At 38.3% G+C, this 19,840-nt stretch overlaps 1 protein-coding gene across 7 annotated transcripts in view; it reads right to left on the reverse strand.

Moving 5' to 3' along the window:
- The window catches only part of RAD51B (RAD51 paralog B), a 687,571-nt gene that overhangs the window by 660,493 nt on the left and 7,238 nt on the right, over positions 1-19,840 (reverse strand). For all 7 annotated transcript variants that reach the window (XM_079913113.1, XM_079913114.1, XM_079913115.1 and 4 more), the window contains 2 exons: positions 17,497-17,610; positions 13,287-13,403 (listed from right to left, as the gene is read on the reverse strand). In XM_079913113.1, the coding sequence (XP_079769239.1) occupies positions 13,287-13,403; positions 17,497-17,610 (231 nt within the window). The remainder of the gene's footprint in view (positions 1-13,286; positions 13,404-17,496; positions 17,611-19,840) is intronic.

The raw sequence follows: 19,840 nt of genomic DNA on the forward strand, positions 1-19,840 counted from the left end.
TAACACCTCACTTACACCAATGGACAGATCATCCAGACAGAAAATTAATAAGGAAACACAATCTTTAAATGATACAATAGACCAGATAGATTTAATTGATTTTCTTTTTTTTTATGGAGCATTTTCATTTATTAAACATTTGTTAAAGTATAACATACAACATACAGAAAGTGCAAAAATCATAATAGATTTAAATAAATTTTCACAAACTGAACCCAGTCAACTCACATCAAGAGAATGTCACTGATTTCTTCTATTAACGACCACTCTCTCCTCTAATAACCATTATCCTGACGAATATGAAGTATTTTTTTCAGATTTTATTTTCTTTTACTTTTTTTTGATTCCCAAAGTAAAGACATTGATAAAGCAAATACAATCTGCAATAATAAATACATCTACAAATACATTAAATTATTGTATAATTTAGACTGTAAATATGGTCTATTTTTACTCCTTTCCCATAGAATACATTTGATCACACATTTTTTATACAGCAGGTTCTTATTAGTCATCAATTTTATACACATCAGTGTATACATGTCAATCCCAATCGCCCAATTCATCACACCACCACCACCACCCCACACCGCTTTCCCCTGCTTGGTGTCCATACGTTTGTTCCCTACATCTGTGTCTCTATTTCTGCCCTGCAAGCCAGTTCATCTGTACCATTTTTCTAGGTTCCACATATATGCGTTAATATACGATATTTGTTTTTCGCTTTCTGACTTACTTCACTCTGTATGACAGTCTCTAGATCCATCCATGTCTCTACAAATGACCCAATTTTGTTCCTTTTTATGGCTGAGTAATATTCCATTGTATATATGTACCATATCTCCTTTACCCATTCAGCTGTCAATGGGCATTTAGGTTGCCTCCATGACCTGGCTATTGTAAATAGTGCTGCAATGAACATTGTGGAGCATGTGTCTTTTTGAATTGTGGTTTTCTCTGGGTATATGACCAGTAGTGGGATTGCTGGATCATATGGTAATTCTATTTTTACTTTTTTAAGGAACTTCCATACTGTTCTCCATAGTGGCTGTATCAGTTTACATTCCCACCAACAGTGCAAGAGGGTTCCCTTTTCTCCACACCCTCTCCAGCATTTGTTGTTTGTAGATTTTCTGATGATGCCCATTCTAAACAGTGTGAGGTGATACTTCATTGTAGTTTTGTTTTGCATTTCTCTAATGATTAGTGATGTTGAGCAGCTTTTCATGTGCTTCTTGGCCATCTGTATGTCTTCTTTGGAGAAGTGTCTATTTACGTCTTCTGCCCATTTTTGGATTGGGTTGTTTGTTTTTTTACTATCGAGCTGCATGAGCTGTTTATATTATTTTGGAGATTAATCCTTTGTCTGTTGATTCGTTTGCAAATATTTTCTCCCATTCTGAGGGTTGTCTTTTCGTCTTGTTCATGGTTTCCTTTGCTATGCAAAAGCTTTTAAGTTTCATTAGGTCCCATTTGTTTATTTTTGTTTTTATTTCCATTACTCTAGGAGGTGGATCAAAAAAGATCTTGCTGTGATTTATGTCAAAGAGTGTTCTTCCTATGTTTTCCTCTAAGAGTTTTTTAGTGTCCGGTCTTACATTTAGGTCTCTAGTCCATTTTCAGTTTTATTTTTGTGTATGGTGTTAAGGAGTGTTCTAATTTCATTCTTTTACATGTAGCTGTCCACTTTTCCCAGCACCACTTACTGAAGAGACTGTCTTTTCTCCATTGTATATTCTTGCCTGCTTTGTCATACGTAAGTTGACCATAGGTGTGTGGGTTTAACTCTGGGCTTTCTATCTTGTTCCATTGATCTATGTTTCTGTTTTTGTGACAGTACCATATTGTCTTGATTACTGTAGCTATGTAGTATAGTCTGAAGTCAGGGAGTCTGATTCCTCCAGCTCCATTTTTTTCCCTCAAGACTACTTTGGCTATTCGGAGTCTTTTGTGTCTCCATACAGATTTTAAGATTTTTTGTTCTACTTCCATAAAAATTGCCACTGGTAATTTGATAGGGATTGCATTGAATCTGTAGATTGCTTTCAGTAGTCTAGTCATTTTCACAATATTGTTTTTTCCAACCAAGAACATGGTATCTCTTTCCATCTGTTGGTATCATCTTTCATTTCTTTCATCAGTGTCTTATATTTTTCTGCATACAGGTCTTTTGTCTCCCTAGATAGGTGTATTCCTAGGCATTTTATTCTTTTTGTTGCAATGGTAAATGGGAGTGTTTCCTTAATTTCTCTTTCAGATTTTTCATCATTAGTGTATAGGAATGTAAGAGATTTCTGTGCATTAATTTTGTATCTTGAAACTTTACCAAATTCATTGATGAGCTATAGTAGTTTTCTGGTGGCATCTTTAGGATTCTCTATGTATAGTATCATGTCATCTGCCAACAGTGACAGTTTAACTTCTTCTTTTCCAATTTGTATTCCTTTTATTTCTTTTTCTTCTCTGATTGCCGAGGCTTGGACTTCCAAAACTATGTTGAATAATAGTGGTGAGAGTGGATATCCTTGTCTTGTTCCTGATCTTAGAGGAAATGCTTTCAATTATTCACCATTAAGAATGATGTTTGCTGTGGGTTTGTCGTATATGGCCTTTATTATGTTGAGGTAGGTTCCCTCAATGCCCACTTTCTGGAGAGTTTTTATCATAAATGGGTGTTGAATTTTGTGGAAAGCTTTTTCTGCATCTATTGAGATGATCATATGGTTTTTATTCTTCAATTTGCTGATATGGTGTATCACATTGATTGATTTGTGTATACTGAAGAATCTTTGCATCCCTGGGATAAATCCCACTTGATCATGGTGTATGACCCTTTTAATGTGTTGTTGGATTCTGTTTGCAGGTATTTTGTTGAGGATTTTTGCATCTATATTCATCAATGTATTGGTCTGTAATTTTCTTTTTTTGTAGTATCTTTGTCTGGTTTTGGTATCAGAGTAACTGTGGCCTCATACAATGAGTTTGGGTGTATTCCTTCCTCCGCAATTTTCTGGAAGCGTTTGAGAAGGATGGGTGTCAGCTCTTCTCTAAATGGTTGGTAGAATTCACCTGTGAAGCCATCTGGTCCTGGACTTTTGTTTGTTGGAAGATTTTAAATCACAGTTTCAATTTCATTACTTGTGATTGGTCTGTTCATATTTTCTATTTCGTCCTGGTTCAGTCTTGGAGGTTATACCTTTCTAAGAATTTGTCCATTTCTTTCAGGTTGTCCATTTTATTGGCATAGAGTTGCTTGTAGTAGTCTCTTAGGATGCTTTGTATTTCTGCAGTGTCTGTTGTAACTTCTCCTTTTTCATTTCTAATTCTATTGATTTGAGTCCTTTGCCTCTTTTTCTTGATGAGTCTGACTAATGGTTTATCAATTTTGCTTATCTTCTAAAAGACAAGCAGCTTTTAGTTTTCTTGAACTAAAAGAACCAGCTTTTAGTTTTATTGATGTTTGCTATTGTTTTCTTTGTTTCTATTTCAGTTATTTCTGCTCTGATCTTTATGATTTCTTTCCTTCCACTAACTTTGGGTTTTGTTTGTTCTTCTTTACCTATTTCCTTTAGGTGTAACGTTAGAATATTTATTTGAGATTTTTCTTGTTTCTTGAGGTATGCTTGTATAGCTATAAACTTCCCTCTTAGAACTGCTTTTGCTGTACCTCATAGGTTTGGGATTGTCATGTTTTCATTGTCATTTGTCTCTAGGTATTTTTTGATTTCCTCTTTGATTTCTTCAGTGATCTCTTGGTTATTTAGTAACGTAGTATTTAGCCTCTATGTGTTTTTGCTTTTTACGTTATTTCCCCGTAATTCATTTCTAATCTCATAGCATTGTGGTCAGAAAAGATGCTTGATATGATTTCAACTTTCTTAAATTTACTGAGGCTTGATTTGTGACCCAAGATGTGATCTATCCTGAAGAATGTTCCATGTGCACTTGAGGAGAAAGTGTAATCTGCTGTTTTGGGATGGAATGTCCTATGAATATCAATTAAATCTACCTGGTCTATTGTGTCATTTAAAGCTTCTGTTTCCTTATTTATTTTCATTTTAGATGACCTGTCCATTGGTGTGAGGTGTTAATGTCCCCCACTATTATTGTGTTACTGTTGATTTCGTCTTTTACAGCTGTTAGCAGTTGCCTTATGTATTGAGGTGCTCCTATGTTGAGTGCATACATATTTATAATTGTTACATCTTCTTCTTGGATTGATCCCTTGATCATTATGTTGTGTCCTTCCTTGTCTCTTGTAACATTCTTTATTTTAAAGTCTATTTTATCTGATATGGGTATTGCCACTCCAGCTTTCTTTTGATTTCCATTTGCATAGACTATCTTTTTCCATCCCCTCACTTTCAGTCTGTATGTGTCCCTAGGTCTGAAATGGGTCTCTTCTAGACAGCATATAGATGGGTCTTCTTTTTGTACCCATTCAGCAAGCCTGTGGCTTTTGGTTGGAGCATTTAATCCATTCACGTTTAAGGTAATTATTGATATGTAAGTTCGTTTACCATTTTCTTAATTATTTTGGGTTTGTTATTGTAGTTCCTTTTTTTCTCTTGTGTTTCCCACTTAGAGAAGTTCCTTTACCATTTGTTGTAGAGCTGGTTTGGTGGTGCTGCATTCTCTTAGTTTTTGCTTGTCTGTAAAGCTTTTGATTTCTCCATCAATTCTGAATGAGATCCTTGCCAGGTAGAGTAATCTTGGTTGTATGTTTTTCCCTTTCATCCATCACTTTAAGTAAATCATGACACTCCCTTCTGGCTTGTAGAGTTTCTGTTGAGAAATCAGCTGTTAACCTTATGGGAGTTACCTTGTATATTATTTGTCATTTTTCCCTTGCTGCTTTCAATAATTTTTCTTTGTCTTTAATATTTGCCAATTTGATTACTATGTGTCTCAGCCTGTTTCTCCTTGGGTTTATCCTGTATGGGACTCGTTGCACTTCCTGGACTTGGGTGGCTATTTTGTTCCCCATGTTAGGGAAGTTTTCGACTATAATTTCTTCAAAGATTTTCTCAGGTCCTTTCTCTCTCTCTTCTCCCTCTGGGACCCCTATAATGCGAATGTTGTTGAGTTTAATGTTGTCCCAGAGGTCTCTTAGGCTGTCTTCATTTCTTTTCATTCTTTTTTCTTTATTCTGTTCTGCAGCAGTGAATTCCACCATTCTGTCTTCCAAGTCACTTATCCCTTCTTCTGCCTCAGTTATTCTGCTATTGATTCCTTCTAGTGTACTTTTCATTTCAGTCATTGTATTGTTCATCTCTGTTTGTTTGTTCTTTAATTCTTCTAGGTCTTTGTTAAACATTTCTTTCATCTTCTTGATCTTTGCCTCCATTGGTCCTGGATCATCTTCACTATCATTATTCTGAATTCTTTTTCTGGAAGGTTGCCTATCTCCACTCCATTTAGTTGTTTTTCTGGGGTTTTTGTCTTGTTCCTTCATCTGGTCCATAGTCCTCTGCCTTTTCATCCTGTCTATCTTTCTGTGAATGTGGTTTTTGTTCGACAGGCTGCAGGATTGTAGTTCTTCTTGCTTCTGTTGTCTGCCCTCTGGTGGATGAGGCTATTTAAGAAGGTTGTGCAGGTTTCCTGATGGGAGGGACTGGTGGTGGGTAAAATTGGGTGCTGCTCTGCTGGGCAGAGCTCAGTAAAACTTTAATCTGTTTGACTGCTGATGGGTGGGGCTGGGCTTCCCACCTGTTGGTTGTTTGGCCTGAGGCAAACCAAAACTGGAGCCTACCTGGGCTCTTTGGTGGGGTTAATGGCAGACTCTGGGAGGGCTCATGCCAAGGAGTGCTTCCCAAAACTTCTGCTGCCAGTGTCCTTGTCCCTGTGGTGAGCCACAGCCACCTCCTGCCTCTGCAGGAAACCCTCCACACTAGCAGGTGGGTCTGGTTCAGTCTCCCCTGGGTTCACTGCTCATTCCCCTGGGTCCCGATGGGAACACTACTTTGTGTGTGCCCTCCAATAGTGGAGTCTCTGTTTCCCCCAGTCTTGTCGAAGTCTTGCAATCAAATCCCACTAGCCTTCAAAGTCTGATTCTCCAGGAATTCCTCCTCCTGTTGCCAGACCCCCAGGTTGGGAAGCCTGACGTGTGGCTCAGAACCTTCACTCCCGTGGGTGGACTTCCGTGGTATAATTATTCTCCAGTCTGTGAGTCGCCCACCCAGCAATTATGGGATTTCATTTTGTTCTGACTGCACCCCTCCTACCGTCGCATTGTGGCTTCTCCTTTGTCTTTGGATGTGGGGTATCTTTTTTGGTGAGTTCCAGTGTCTTCCTGTCAATGATTGTCCAGCAGCTACCTGTGATTCTGGTGTTCTCACAAGAGGGAGTGAGAGCACGTCCTTCTACTCTGCTCTCTTGGTTCAGGCCTTCGATTTAATTGATATTCATAGGACATTCCATCCAAAAACAGCAGATTACACTTTCATCGCAAGTGCACATGGAACATTCTCTAGGACTGATCACATCTTGGGTCACAAATCAAGCCTCAGTAAATTTAAGAAAATTGAAATCATATCAAGCATCTTTTCTGACCACAAAACTATGAGATTAGAAAGCAATTACAGGGAAAAAACGTAAAAAACACAAACACATGGAGGATAAAAAATACGTTACTAAATAACCAAGAGATCACTGAAGAAATCAAAGAGGAAATCAAAAAATACCTAGAGACAAATGAAAACAAAAACACGACGATCCAAAACCTATGGGATGCAGCAAAAGCAGTTCTAAGAGGTAAGTTTATAGCAATACAAGCTTACCTCAAGAAGCAAGAAAATCTCAAATAAACAATCTAACCTTACACCTAAAGGAACTAGATAGAGAAGAACAAACAAAACCCAAAGTTAGTGGAAGGAAAGAAATCATGAAGATCAGAGCAGAAATAACTGAAATAGAAACAAAGAAAACAATAGCAAACATCAATAAAACTAAAAGCTGGTTCTTTGAGAAGATAAACAAAATTGATAAACCATTAGCCAGACTCATCAAGAAAAAGAGGGAGGGCTTCCCTGGTGGTGCAGTGGTTGAGAGTCCGCCTGCTGATGCAGGGGACGTGGGTTTGTGCCCTGGTCCGGGAGGATCCAACATGCCACGGAGCAGCTGGGCCCGTGAGCCATGGCCGCTGAGCCTGCGCGTCCGGAGCCTGTGCTCTGAAACGGGAGAGGCCACAACAGTGAGAGGCCCAGGTACGGCAAAAAAAAAAAAAAAAAAAATGAAAAAGAAAAAGAGGGAGAGGACTCAAATCAATAAAATTAGAAACGAAAAAGGAGAAGTTACAAAAGACACCGCAGAAATACAAAGCATCCTAAGAAACTACTACAAGCAACTCTATGCCCATAAAATGGGCAACCTGGAAGAAACGGACAAATTCTTAGAAAGGTATAACCTTCCAAGAATGAACCAGGAAGAAATAGAAAATATGAACAGACCAATCATAAGTAATGAAATTGAAACTGATTAAAAGATCTTCCAACAAACAAAAGTCCAGGACCAGATGGTGTCACAGGTGAATTCTATCAAACATTTAGAGAAGAGCTAACATACATCCTTCTCAAACTCTTCCAAAAAATTGCAGAGGAAGGAACACTCCCAAACTCATTTTATGAGACCACCATCACCCTGATACCAAAACCAGACAAAGATACTACAAAAACAGAAAATTACAGACCAATATCACTGATGAATATAGATGCAATAATCCTCAACAAAATACTAGCAAACAGAATCCAACAACACATTAATAGGATCATACACCATGATGAAGTGGGATTTATCCCAGGGATGCAAGTATTCTTCAATATACGCAAATGAATCAATGTGATACACCGTAACAGGAAATTGAAGAATAAAAACCATATGGTCATCTCAATAGATGCAGAAAAAGCTTTCCACAAAATTCAACAACGATTTATGATAAAAACTCTTCAGGAAGTGGACATAGAGGGAACCTACCTCAACATAATAAAGACCATATATGACAAACCAACAGCAAACATCATTCTCAGTGGTGAAAAACTGAAAGCATTTCCTCTAAGATCAGGAACAAGAAAAGGATGTCCACTCTCATCACTATTATTCAACATAGTTTTGGAAGTCCTAGCCACGGCAATCAGAGAAGAAAAAGAAATAAAAGGAATACAAAATGGAAAAGAAGAAGTAAAACTGTCACTCTTTGCAGATGACATGATACTATACATAGAGAATCCTAAAGATGCCACCAGAAAACTACTAGAGCTCATCAATGCATCTGGTAAAGTTGCAGGATACAAAATTAATGCACAGAAATCTCTTGCAGTCCTATACACTAACAACGAAAGATCAGAAAGAGAAATTAAGGAAACACTCCCATTTACCACTGCAACAAAAAGAATAAAATACCTAGGAATAAACCTACCTAAGGAGTTAAAAGACCTGTACTCAGAAAACTATAAGACACTGATGAAAGAAATCAAAGATGACATAAACAGATGGAGAGATATTCCATGTTGTTGGATTAGAAGAATCAAACTTGTGAAAATGATGTACTACCCAAAGTAATCTACAGATTCAATGCAATCCCTATCAAATTACCAGTGGCAATTTTTATGGAAGTAGAACAAGAAATCTAAAAATTTGTATGGAGACACAAAAGACCCCAAAGAGCCAAAGCAGTCTTGAGGGAAAAAAACGGAGCCGGAGGAATCAGACTTCCTGACTTCAGACATACTATAAAGCTACAGGAATCAAGACAACATGGTACTGGTGCAAAAACAGAAATACAGATCAATGAAACAGGATAGAACACCCAGAGATAAACCTACGCACCTATGGTCAACTAATCTATGACAAAGGAGGCAAGGATATACAATGGAGAAAAGACAGTCTCTTTAATAAGTGGTGCTGGGAAAACTGGACAGTTACATGTAAAAGAATGAAATTAGAACACTCCTTAACACCATACACAAAAATAAAACTCATAATGGATTAAAGACCTAAATGTAAGGCTGGGCACTATAAAACTCTTAGAGGAAAACATAGGAAGAACACTCTTTGACATAAATCACAGCAAGATCTTTTTTGATCCATGGCCTAGAGTAATGGAAATAAAAACAAAAATAAACAAATGGGACCTAATGAAACTTAAAAGCTTTTGCACAGCAAAGGAAACTACAAAGAAGACAAAAAGACAACCCTCAGAATGGGAGAAAATATTTGCAAACGAATCAACAGACAAAGGATTAATCTCCAAAATATATAAACAGCTCATGCAGCTCAATATTAAAAAAAAAAACAACCCAATCCAAAAATGGGCAGAAGACCTAGACATTTCTCCAAAGAAGACATACAGATGGCCAAGAAGCACATGAAAAGCTGCTGAACATCACTAATCATTAGAGAAATGTAAATCAAAACTGCAATGATTTATCACCTCACACCAGTTAAAATGTGCATCATCAGAACATCTACAAACAACAAATCCTGGAGAGGGTGTTCGTGGGAATGTAAATTGATACAGCCACTATGGAGAACAGTATGGAGGTTCCCTAAAAAGCTAAATATAGAATTACCATATGACACAGCAATCCCACTACTGGGCATATACCCAGAGAAAATCATAATTCAAAAAGACACATGCTCCCCAATGTTCATTGCAGCACTATTTACAATAGCCAGGTCATGGAAGCACCCTAAATGCCCATCAACAGACGAATGGGTAAAGAAGATGTGGTACATATATACAATGGAATATTACTCAGCCATAAAGAGGAATGAAACTGTGTCATTTGTAGAGACGTGGATGGATCTAGAGACTGTCATACAGAGTGAAGTAAGTCAGAAAGAGAAAAACAAATATCGTATATTAACACGTATATATGGAACCTAGAAAAATGGTACAGATGAACTGGTTTGCAGGGCAGAAATAGAGACACAGATGTAGAGAACAAACGTATGGACACCAAGGGGAGAAAGTGGTGGGGGGTGGGGATCGTGGTGTGATGAATTGAGAGACTGGGATTGACATGTATACACTGATGTGTATAAAATGGATGACTAATAAGAACCTGCTGTATAAAAAAATAAAATAAAATTATTTTTTTAAATAGCCGAATGATTTATAAAAAGATATTCCAGCTCATTAGTAATCAGGAAAATGAAAACTAAGATCACAAAGATGGGCAGAAACTGAGAAGTCAGATAATACCAAGGTAAGAAGACACGGAGCAAGAGGTATTCGTGCACATCGCTCATAGGAATGTAAACAGGCACAACCACTCTGGAAAACAATTTGTCCTGATTCTGCAATGTTACCTATGTGCATACTCTATAATAACCAGCAAATCACTCCAAGGGAGATCCCCTAGACAGGAGCCAGCTAGTAAATATTTTAGGCTTTGCAAACCATGAGGTCTCTGCCACAACTAACGCAACTCTGCCTTGTATCTCAAAAACTGCCACAGACAAAATGCAAACAAATGAACATAGTTGTGTTACAATAAAACTTTATTTATAAAAAACAGGCAGCTGTCCAGATTTGATCACTGCGCAGTAGTTTGCCAATCTGTGCCCTAGAGAAATACCTGTACATGTGATCCAGGAGACATGTACAACAGTTTTCACAGGACTTGTTTATATTAGCAGCAAACTGCTAATATTTGGAAACAACCCAAATGTTCACTCACAGGAGAAGGGATAAATAAACTGTGGCCATATTTTCAAAACGGAGTATGACACAGCAGTGAAAATGAATTATACTCTTGCTACTTGCAACATGGATAAATCTTAGAAAATAATATTAAGTGGAAAAATCAATTCATAGAAGAGATATGATTTAATCACCAATATATTGTGTAATAGAGCTCAAAAATAAGCAAAACTAAATAAAATGCTACATTTCCTATGTATATGAGTGATAAAGGAAAACTATAGGTATTGGTAACCATTGGGGAAAAAAAGTACAGCAATGGTAGAATCACTATGCTGTACACCTGACACCAATATAATATTGTAAATCAACTATACTTCAATTAAAAAAAAAAGATAGCAATGGTGGAAATTCAGAATGGAAGTTACCTCCCAACAGAAGGCCAAAGATGGGATCAGGGAGGAGCCCACAGATGGTTTCAATGATTTTGGTATTGTTCTGCGTTTTATATTGGGTCACAGGCTCATAAATGTTCATAACTTACACATGCAGGATGTATTTAATCTTGTATACATAAGATAGATATTAAATTTTTGTTTTTAATACAAGGTCAACAAATACTCCCTGTACTCAGCTGAAAAATCCCAAAAAGACTGCAGAGGCTACCTGGAGCTGAAACAGAAAGTAGAGAACTTGCCTCTAATAAGCAATCAGGGTATTTATATCCCATGTCAGCCAATCAGATGATGAAAAAACATCTAATGGCTTGTAACTATCTCTTGGATTCAGAAAGAATTGATAAAAGCTACATGAGAAAGTATTGAAACTATTCCAAAACTTAAAAAATAAGAAAGTATTTGTTGGTTAATCTTCCTGAAGTTTTTCTATTTAAATAAGTTTATAACTGTGGATCACAATTACTATAAAGCCTCTTCTTTTTTTTTTTTAAATAAACCTATTTCAACAAAGGTCCAACTAGATCACAAAAAGATTATGTAAGATAGGATTCTGGCACCATCTGGTGGCAGTGCCCTGCAACAGCACATTCTAATTTCTATTAAAGGTTAATTCACTCTTTCATTCATTTACCTACTATCCAATAGGCATCTACTAGGCATAGCACACACATATTTTAAAATCTTTCTTGGTGGGCTTCCCTGGTGGTGCAGTAGTTAAGAATCCACCTGCCAATTCAGGGGACACGGGTTCGAGCCCTGGTCCAGGAAGATCCCATATGCCGCAGAGCAACTAAGCCCATGTGCCACAACTACTGCGCCTGCACTCTAGAGCCCACGAGCCACAACTGCTCAGTCTGCGACCCACAACTACTGAGCCCGTGTGCCACAACTACTGAAGTCCACGTGCCTAGAGCCCGTGCTCCGCAACAAGAGAAGCCACCAAAATGAGAAGCCCATGCACCGCAACGAAAAGTAGCTCCCACTTGCCACAACCAGAGAAAAGCCCACACGCAGCAACGAAGACCCAATACAGCCAAAAATAAAATAAATAAAAATTAAAAAAAAAAAAAACTTTGTAAAAAAAAAATCTTTCTTGGAAGACCGGAAATAAAATAATGTATACTACCTAAAACAGGTCCCCTATTTTCAAGGGAAAATATCTACAGTTAAATTTATGCCTATCAGAATATAAGCGTCTACTCTTGTTAAAAGTTTGTTTCAAGCATCTATTCCCCTAGAACTCTCACGCAAGAAGTCCCTCAGGAGTGTTCTGGTAAACATAGTCTATGGAGTCACCACATGAGGACCAGTAAGCACATGAATGCACTTTTCAAGGAAAAGAACTGTTGTGGCTTTAAAATATCCTCAAATTCTTGACACTTCTTTCAAAAGGTAGAGTCTAATTTCCCTTTCCTTGAATGTGGGCTGGACTTAATTACCCGCCTCTAAAGAAGAGAAAGTGGCAGAAGTGATGGTATATAACTTCCAAAGCTGAATCATCAAAGCAATAGCCATTTCCATCTTGCCTGAGGGAGTCAGACATCGTGTCACGAGGAGACTCAAGCAACCTGTGGAGAGCCCTCTGGGGAGGAATCGTGACCTCCGCCAACAACCAGCACCAACCTGCCCCCTCGCATCCTTCGCCAATATCACTGAGCTAAGCCACCCCCAAAGAAATGGAAATCAATGTTTATTGTTGTTTAAGCCACTTAGTTTGGGGGTAATTTGTTATGCAAAAATATATAACTAATACAACAACCTATTACTTCCTAGAACCAAATTTTATCTTTAACAGGAAGTGAAAATAGCTCATTTCAGTTTAATACTATAATTTGCCCACATTGTTAATAAAATTTCAAATTTTCCTTCCTAATACACTAAGTAGTGATCCTTTTCTAATTCCCCCAAATTGTTTCATATTATTTCATAATATTCATCACTTTCTAATTCAAAGAAACAGCAACCCAAGCAGATTTCAGTCAGTCAGCAGGGATTTTTTTGGACCATCTTCCTTTTGATGTACTGTACTAGTACTGTACTAGGGACTGAGTGGAGAACCATGCCCTTGAGGTACTTATAATTTAGATGAATATTCCCAAAATAATTTATGTTTTTAATTAACCTTTTTCCCCTGGCTCTGAAGGTTCTAAGTCAATGGAAGAAGGTTTGGAAAGTTTCTTTTTTACCTCTGTGAGGGATCCACAAGCTACACCACCATGCAGGGCTTCATCCAAAGCAGAGAGGGTTGTAGATAAAAATGCTGGTGATGGAGCATCAGACCTCTGTGTCTTTATCTCATAAGCCTGAACAAAGAAGAGATTAAGTTATTTTCAACCTCAATATTTATTCAAAAACATAAGTCAACTCCAAACTCAAATTCTAGCAGTTGGAACCCCTTTTTTTTCTTCTACTATTTATTTATTCAACAACTATTTACTCTGTGCCGGGGACTGTGCTAGATCTGGGGGCTGTGATATAAAAGACAGAGCCCCTGCCCCACAGTACTTATAGCCAACTAGGGACTATGAAATTAGGACTAGAAACTAAGCAATTACCATACACTTAAATAAGAGATACTGTGATAGGGCAAGTGGAGATCTGGAGAGAGTATACCTGATCTGGATTTTGTGATATAGGAAGGCTTCAAGGGAGATCTGGATGTCTGAGCTAAAACCTGAAATGACTGTTAGACAGGCAAAGGGAATGTGCATGTTCCTGGCAAAGAGACAAGAATGTACGAAGAAAGGTCGAGAAGCAAGAAAGAAAGGAAATGGAAACTCACAAAAACTACAAAAAACAAAAAGAGTTCATTTAGAACGTCGGAAAGAAGGCGCGAGGTCGTGGTATGGCAAGCAATAAGGCTGGAGAAATAAACAGGGGCCTAATCAGGAAGAGCGTTGCTGAAGTGTGGCGTGTAGGCTGAGAGCAACAGGGAGTGGCATGGCCAAGCTACCATTTCAAACCAAGGTTGCTTTACGAAGAACAGCTTGAAGGTGGATGGGGGAGACTAAGAAATGGCCTCCCAAAAGACAGCCACATCAAATGCTTGGAACCTGTGAATATTACCTTATTTGGAAAAAGGGTCTTTGCAGATGTGGTTAACATGATTACATACCCACCAGCAATGTGTAAGAACACTTGCCTCTCTGCAATCTCTAACATTAAAAATTACTACTGTTATATTAAGTTGCCCAAAACTGAAGTCAAGCCACAGAACTGAAATTTTTCATTCCTTCATTCATTCAAAAAATATGAATTAATTGCCAACTTCATGCCATATACTATGATAAGCTCTGGGAATAGAGTGGTAACCCAAACAGACCTAGTTTCTACCCACCTAAAGTTTACAATTTAATAAGTCTAGGTCTCAAATCCAAGGCTCTTCTGCTCCTGTGAGGACGTAGGAAGACCAGTATATTAATACGTATGAGCCATAAATGTGCCCACTCTTGTCTAATCTCACCTATTGAGTTCTTAGATCAGTTAAACCATGGATTGCCACAGAGTTTTTTAAAGGCAACATTCAGGCACATAAAATAAAATAGAATAAAGCTACAGTAAAAGGTGTGTGCCTTTCATCTGATTTAGAAATACCTAAATATTGCCTACAATCTATCAGGCAACATAGGTGGGCATGGGGACACTTTACAGACATGTAAAGGCAGTCCAATCTGTTAACATTAAAGTACTTCCTTTGCAACTATAAATGTAATTACTAGAATAATAGTTCTCGTGACTCAAAAAACTACTAAAATGAACTAACAGAACAAGACTTCAGAAATCATAGTGTGTACATAAGCGAGACAAAGAGGGACCCTGCGATATGACACACCACCAGTTCTCTTCTACCCTGGAGGCTGCTTCCTAGACTCATCGTTGTCTAATCTGATCTTGAAATGCTGGCTGGATTCGGGACGTGGTCTTGGGCACACTTACATTCTCACTGTACATACCTTCTAGGCAATCTCTCGCCCATTTTCACGGCTTTGACTACCATGTTCACCCCGATGACTCCCCAATGCAGCTTCCAGTGCAGACCTCTACTTCAAGCTCACAGTCCACATATTTAACTGCCTACTTCGCATCTCTACTCAATGTTTCACAAGCACCAAAAATTCGACAGGTACTAACGAATTCACGATCTGCCGCCCTCAAACCTGATCCTCTTCCGATATTCCTCATCTCAGGAAATGGTACCACCCAATCTTTCAAAGCAAAATCAAGGAATCATCTCTGACACTTTCCTGTACCTCACCACCACCCACAGCCAAATCATCACCGAATCCTATTCATTCTACCTCCTAAGTATCTCTCACGACAACTGACATTACACCATCGGCATCAGTACCACACTAATAGTCCATGTCACAATCTGTCTGTAATACAGTCATAGATACCTAACTAGTCTTCACAAATATTTTCTTGTTCCTTTTCAATCACTTGTCTATGTTTAAAGACTGAGTTTTTAAAAACACATATTAGATTACTCCCTTTGATGATGTGTCATTGCTTTCAGAATAAAGTCCAAAATCCTTAACATGGTCTGCAGGCCCCAGTGACCTGACCCCTGCTTGCTTCTACAACTTCATCTCTTGACAGTCTCTTCCTTGCCACTACGTTCATTCACACTGGCCTGACTTTCTTACCATACAAGCACGATTCTCCTGCTCTTCGCAGGGGCTTTGCATTTCCCAGTCACAGTGCCTGCAAACCCTTCCCTGCTCCCTCCCTTCCCAACTCCGTTGTCCATCTCTCTCCTATTCATCCTTCAGGTTTGAGCTGAAGTATCGCTTCCTTGAGGGAGCCCTTCCTAAGGACCCCTAAACTAAGTAATGTCCCTGTTATTCAGTTTCTAAGCTCTTTGTACTTTTCTTTGATAGGACTCGTCATTACTACAGTTAACTAATCATTTGTATAATTATTTGTTTACTGTCTGACTGTTCCCACTAGACTGTAAGCTACATGAGGGCAGGAACTTTATCAGTCATCTTCACTATAATATCCCCAGTACCTGACAGATCCATGGCTGGCACTCGATAAATATTGGTTGAAGGAATAAATTATTGAATAAATAAATTAACAAAAAAAGCTTTATGAGGGAATGAACTAAGGCTAAGCCAATATTTAAGACAGGATTCAAATCTAAAGAATTTTACCAGAGTAATGTACAACGAAGGAGAAAGATGGCTCTTTGAACTGGCATTTGGAATGGTAGTGACATTGCAGCTGAAAGTGGTGATGGAAGTGGAGACTAAAGGTGAATTTCCTATTCACAGTCTCCTACTTAATTATCTAACTAGGAACATGCCATAGATATTGACCAAATAGAACGACAGATGTCAAACCAAAATGTTCTCTTGGTGATTTACAACCTTCAAAATAGTGACAAGTTAACTTGAACCTTGTCACAGAATCATAAGATACTATTTTAACTCTCTAACTTCTCCCAAAGAACAAAGCGAGCTCTTCAAAGATACCGGATCAACGACAAAGCTAAGACTACTGCCCATCTCTAACTCCAATTCTAATTCTCCTTCTGACTATTTTGCCTTTAATGTATTTTCCTTAGACAATGAGCTAAATCTGAACAAAAGAAAATACTCTCTTTGTTCATTGTTTGCAAAGTTTCAAATGACACAAATATTCCTTCCTTCCTCCTTCACAGAGTTAGACCCTACTTTATTGCTTAGTGGTTACCAAATTTCAATATAAGGTAGTAAGGTAAGTAATTTATAACCCACATAAACAAAATACATTTGCAAAACACCGGACAGACTTTTAGGCAACTCTTATTCTGGGAAAACAAGATATTTTCTACCATGCACTAAACCTATATTTTGAAAAGCTAAAGTCATGAGACAGAAAGTATGAAATAATGGTACAACTTGATGAGGGCTTATTACAAAACACTTTAACTCTTCTCAGGAGTGAGGATAAGTTTTCAAGTATTATTCATTCAATCAGTAAGACAGTATAAGTCCAACAGGTGTACTTTATGATGCACAGTAAGTAATGATGATAAAAGTTAGTATTACAGAGACAGGAGCATTCTAAAATTAACAGTATATTATACTTTAACCATGAGGTTCACAAATCCTACCCAAACAAACAAAAGAGAAAGATGACCTTTTGAAATATCAATACCAGCTACAGAGAAAAAAAAATCATATTACCCTCTCATTCCCATAATTAGGAACTGTCTCCCATGAGCTTATAAACTACATAAATTTCTTACATATATTCTCATTAAAGGACTAACTCTATGCTGTGAGGGTTGGTATTTTTGAGGTGCTCATCTCTATTTTTGCTTTTGCCTCATCACCCAAAAGATTTTAAACGAGATACAGAATCGTTTCAAAATAAAAATCAAATCATAATTCTAAAATATATACATACCGTTTGCATCCGTGGGGCACAGGCCCTGCTGACCACACACAAAAGTTCATGGACACCTTGATAACTAAGTCCAGTCATCTTCATAAGCTCCAGTGGGGAAAGACATAGAAAGTCCTAAAAAACATAAAGAAAATATTTAAAATATATATGTGCAACAAAGATACTGGAATTAAAAGGAAACTTTCAATTGACACTATCCATGTGTAAATAAAAGCAGAATTTATTGTAGATGAGGGACTTCGCTGGTGGTCCAGTGGTTAAGACTCCACGCTCCCAATGCAGGGGGCCTGGGTTCAATCCCTGGTCAGGGAACTAGATCCCACATGCCACAACTAAGAACCGGTGCAGCCAAATAAATCCATAAGTATTTAAAAAAAAATTTATTGTAGATCAAAGATTTATATGTTTCTTATAGTATTTTCCCCCTAAATAGCCCTTAACTAAAAGATATGATGATATAATCTTATCCTCTGATTATCCACCTTGGCATATACCAGAGGACACACCAAGTAACAACACATAGCAGCAGAATCCAACTCAGGTGTATGTTGGCGCTGCCCTTGTGCCTGAAAGAGTCTGGGCACAAACAGATGACCAGAAAGAGTCAGGCTGAAATGAGGTTCTTCAAATGACAATGAAAACACGATGTCCCAAAACCTATGGGATGCAGCAAAAGAAATTCTAAGAGGGAAGTTTATAGCAATACAATCCCACCTCAAGAAACAAGAAAAATCTCAAATAAACAACCTAACCTTACACCTAAAGCAATTAGAGAAAGAAGAACAAAAAAACCCCAAAGTTAGCAGAAGGAAAGGAGTCATAAAGATCAGATCAGAAATAAATGAAAAAGAGGGCTTCCCTGGTGGCGCAGTGGTTGAGAGTCCGCCTGCCGATGCAGGGGACACGGGTTCGTGCCCCAATCTGGGAAGATCCCACATGCCGCGGAGCGGCTGGGCCCGTGAGCCATGGCTGCTGAGCCTGCGCGTCTGGAACCTGTGCTCTGCAACGGGAGAGGCCACAACAGTGAGAGGCCCGCGTACCGCAAAAAAAAAAAAAAAAAGAAAGAAATGAAAAAGAAATAAAGGAAACAAGAGCAAAGATCAATAAAACTAAAAGCTGGTTCTTTGAGAAGATAAACAAAATTGATAAACCATTAGCCAGACTCATCAAGAAAAAAGAGGGAGAAGACTCAAATCAATAGAAATTAAAAACGAAAAAGGAGAAGTAACAATTGACACTGTAGAAATACAAAGGATCATGAGAGATTACTACAAGCAACTATATGCCAAAAAAATGGACAACCTGGAAGAAATGGACAAATTCTTAGAAAAGCACAACCTTCGGAGACTGAACCAGGAAAAAATAGAAAATAAAAACAGACCAATCACAAGCACTGAAATTGAGACTGTGATTAAGAATCTTCCAACAAATAAAACCTCAGGACCAGACAGCTTCACAGGCGAATTCTATCAAACATTTAGAGAAGAGCTAACAGCTATCCTTCTCAAACTCTTCCAAAATACAGCAGAGGTAAGAACACTCCCAAACTCATTCTACGAGGCCACCATCACCCTGATATCAAAACAAGACAAAGATGTCACAAATAAAGAAAACTACAGGCCAATATCACTGATAAACATAGATGCAAAAATCCTCAACAAAATACTAGCAAACAGGATCCAACAGCACATTAAAAGGATCATACACCATGATCAAGTGGGGTTTATCCCAGGAATGCAAGGATTCTTCAATATACGCAAATCAATCAATGTGATAAACCATATTAACAAACTGAAGGAGAAAAACCATATGATCATCTCAATAGATGCAGAAAAAGCTTTCCACAAAATTCAACACCCATTCATGATAAAAACTCTCCAGAAAGTAGGCATAGAGGGAACTTACCTCAACGTAATAAAGGCCATATATGACAAACCCACAGCCAACATCGTCTTCAATGGTGAAAAACTGAAACCATTTCCACTAAGATCAGGAACAAGACAAGGTTGTCCACTCTCATCACTATTATTCAACATAGTTTTGGAAGTTTTAGCCACAGCAACCAAAGAAGAAAAAGAAATGAAAGGAATCCAGGGCTTCCCTGGTGGTGCAGTGGTTGAGAGTCCACCTGCTGATGCAGGGGACGCGGGTTCGTGCCCCGGTCCGGGAAGATCCCACATGCCACGGAGCGGCTAGGCCCGTGAGTCATGGCCACTGAGCCTGCGTGTCCGGAGCCTATGCTCCGCAACAGGAGAGGCCACAACAGTGAGAGGCCTGCATACCGCCAAAAAAAAAAAAAAAGGAATCCGAATTGGAAAAGAAGAAGTAAATCCGAATCGGAAAA

Source organism: Stenella coeruleoalba, assembly GCF_951394435.1.
Source record: "Stenella coeruleoalba genome assembly, chromosome: 2".
NCBI lineage: Eukaryota > Metazoa > Chordata > Mammalia > Artiodactyla > Delphinidae > Stenella > Stenella coeruleoalba.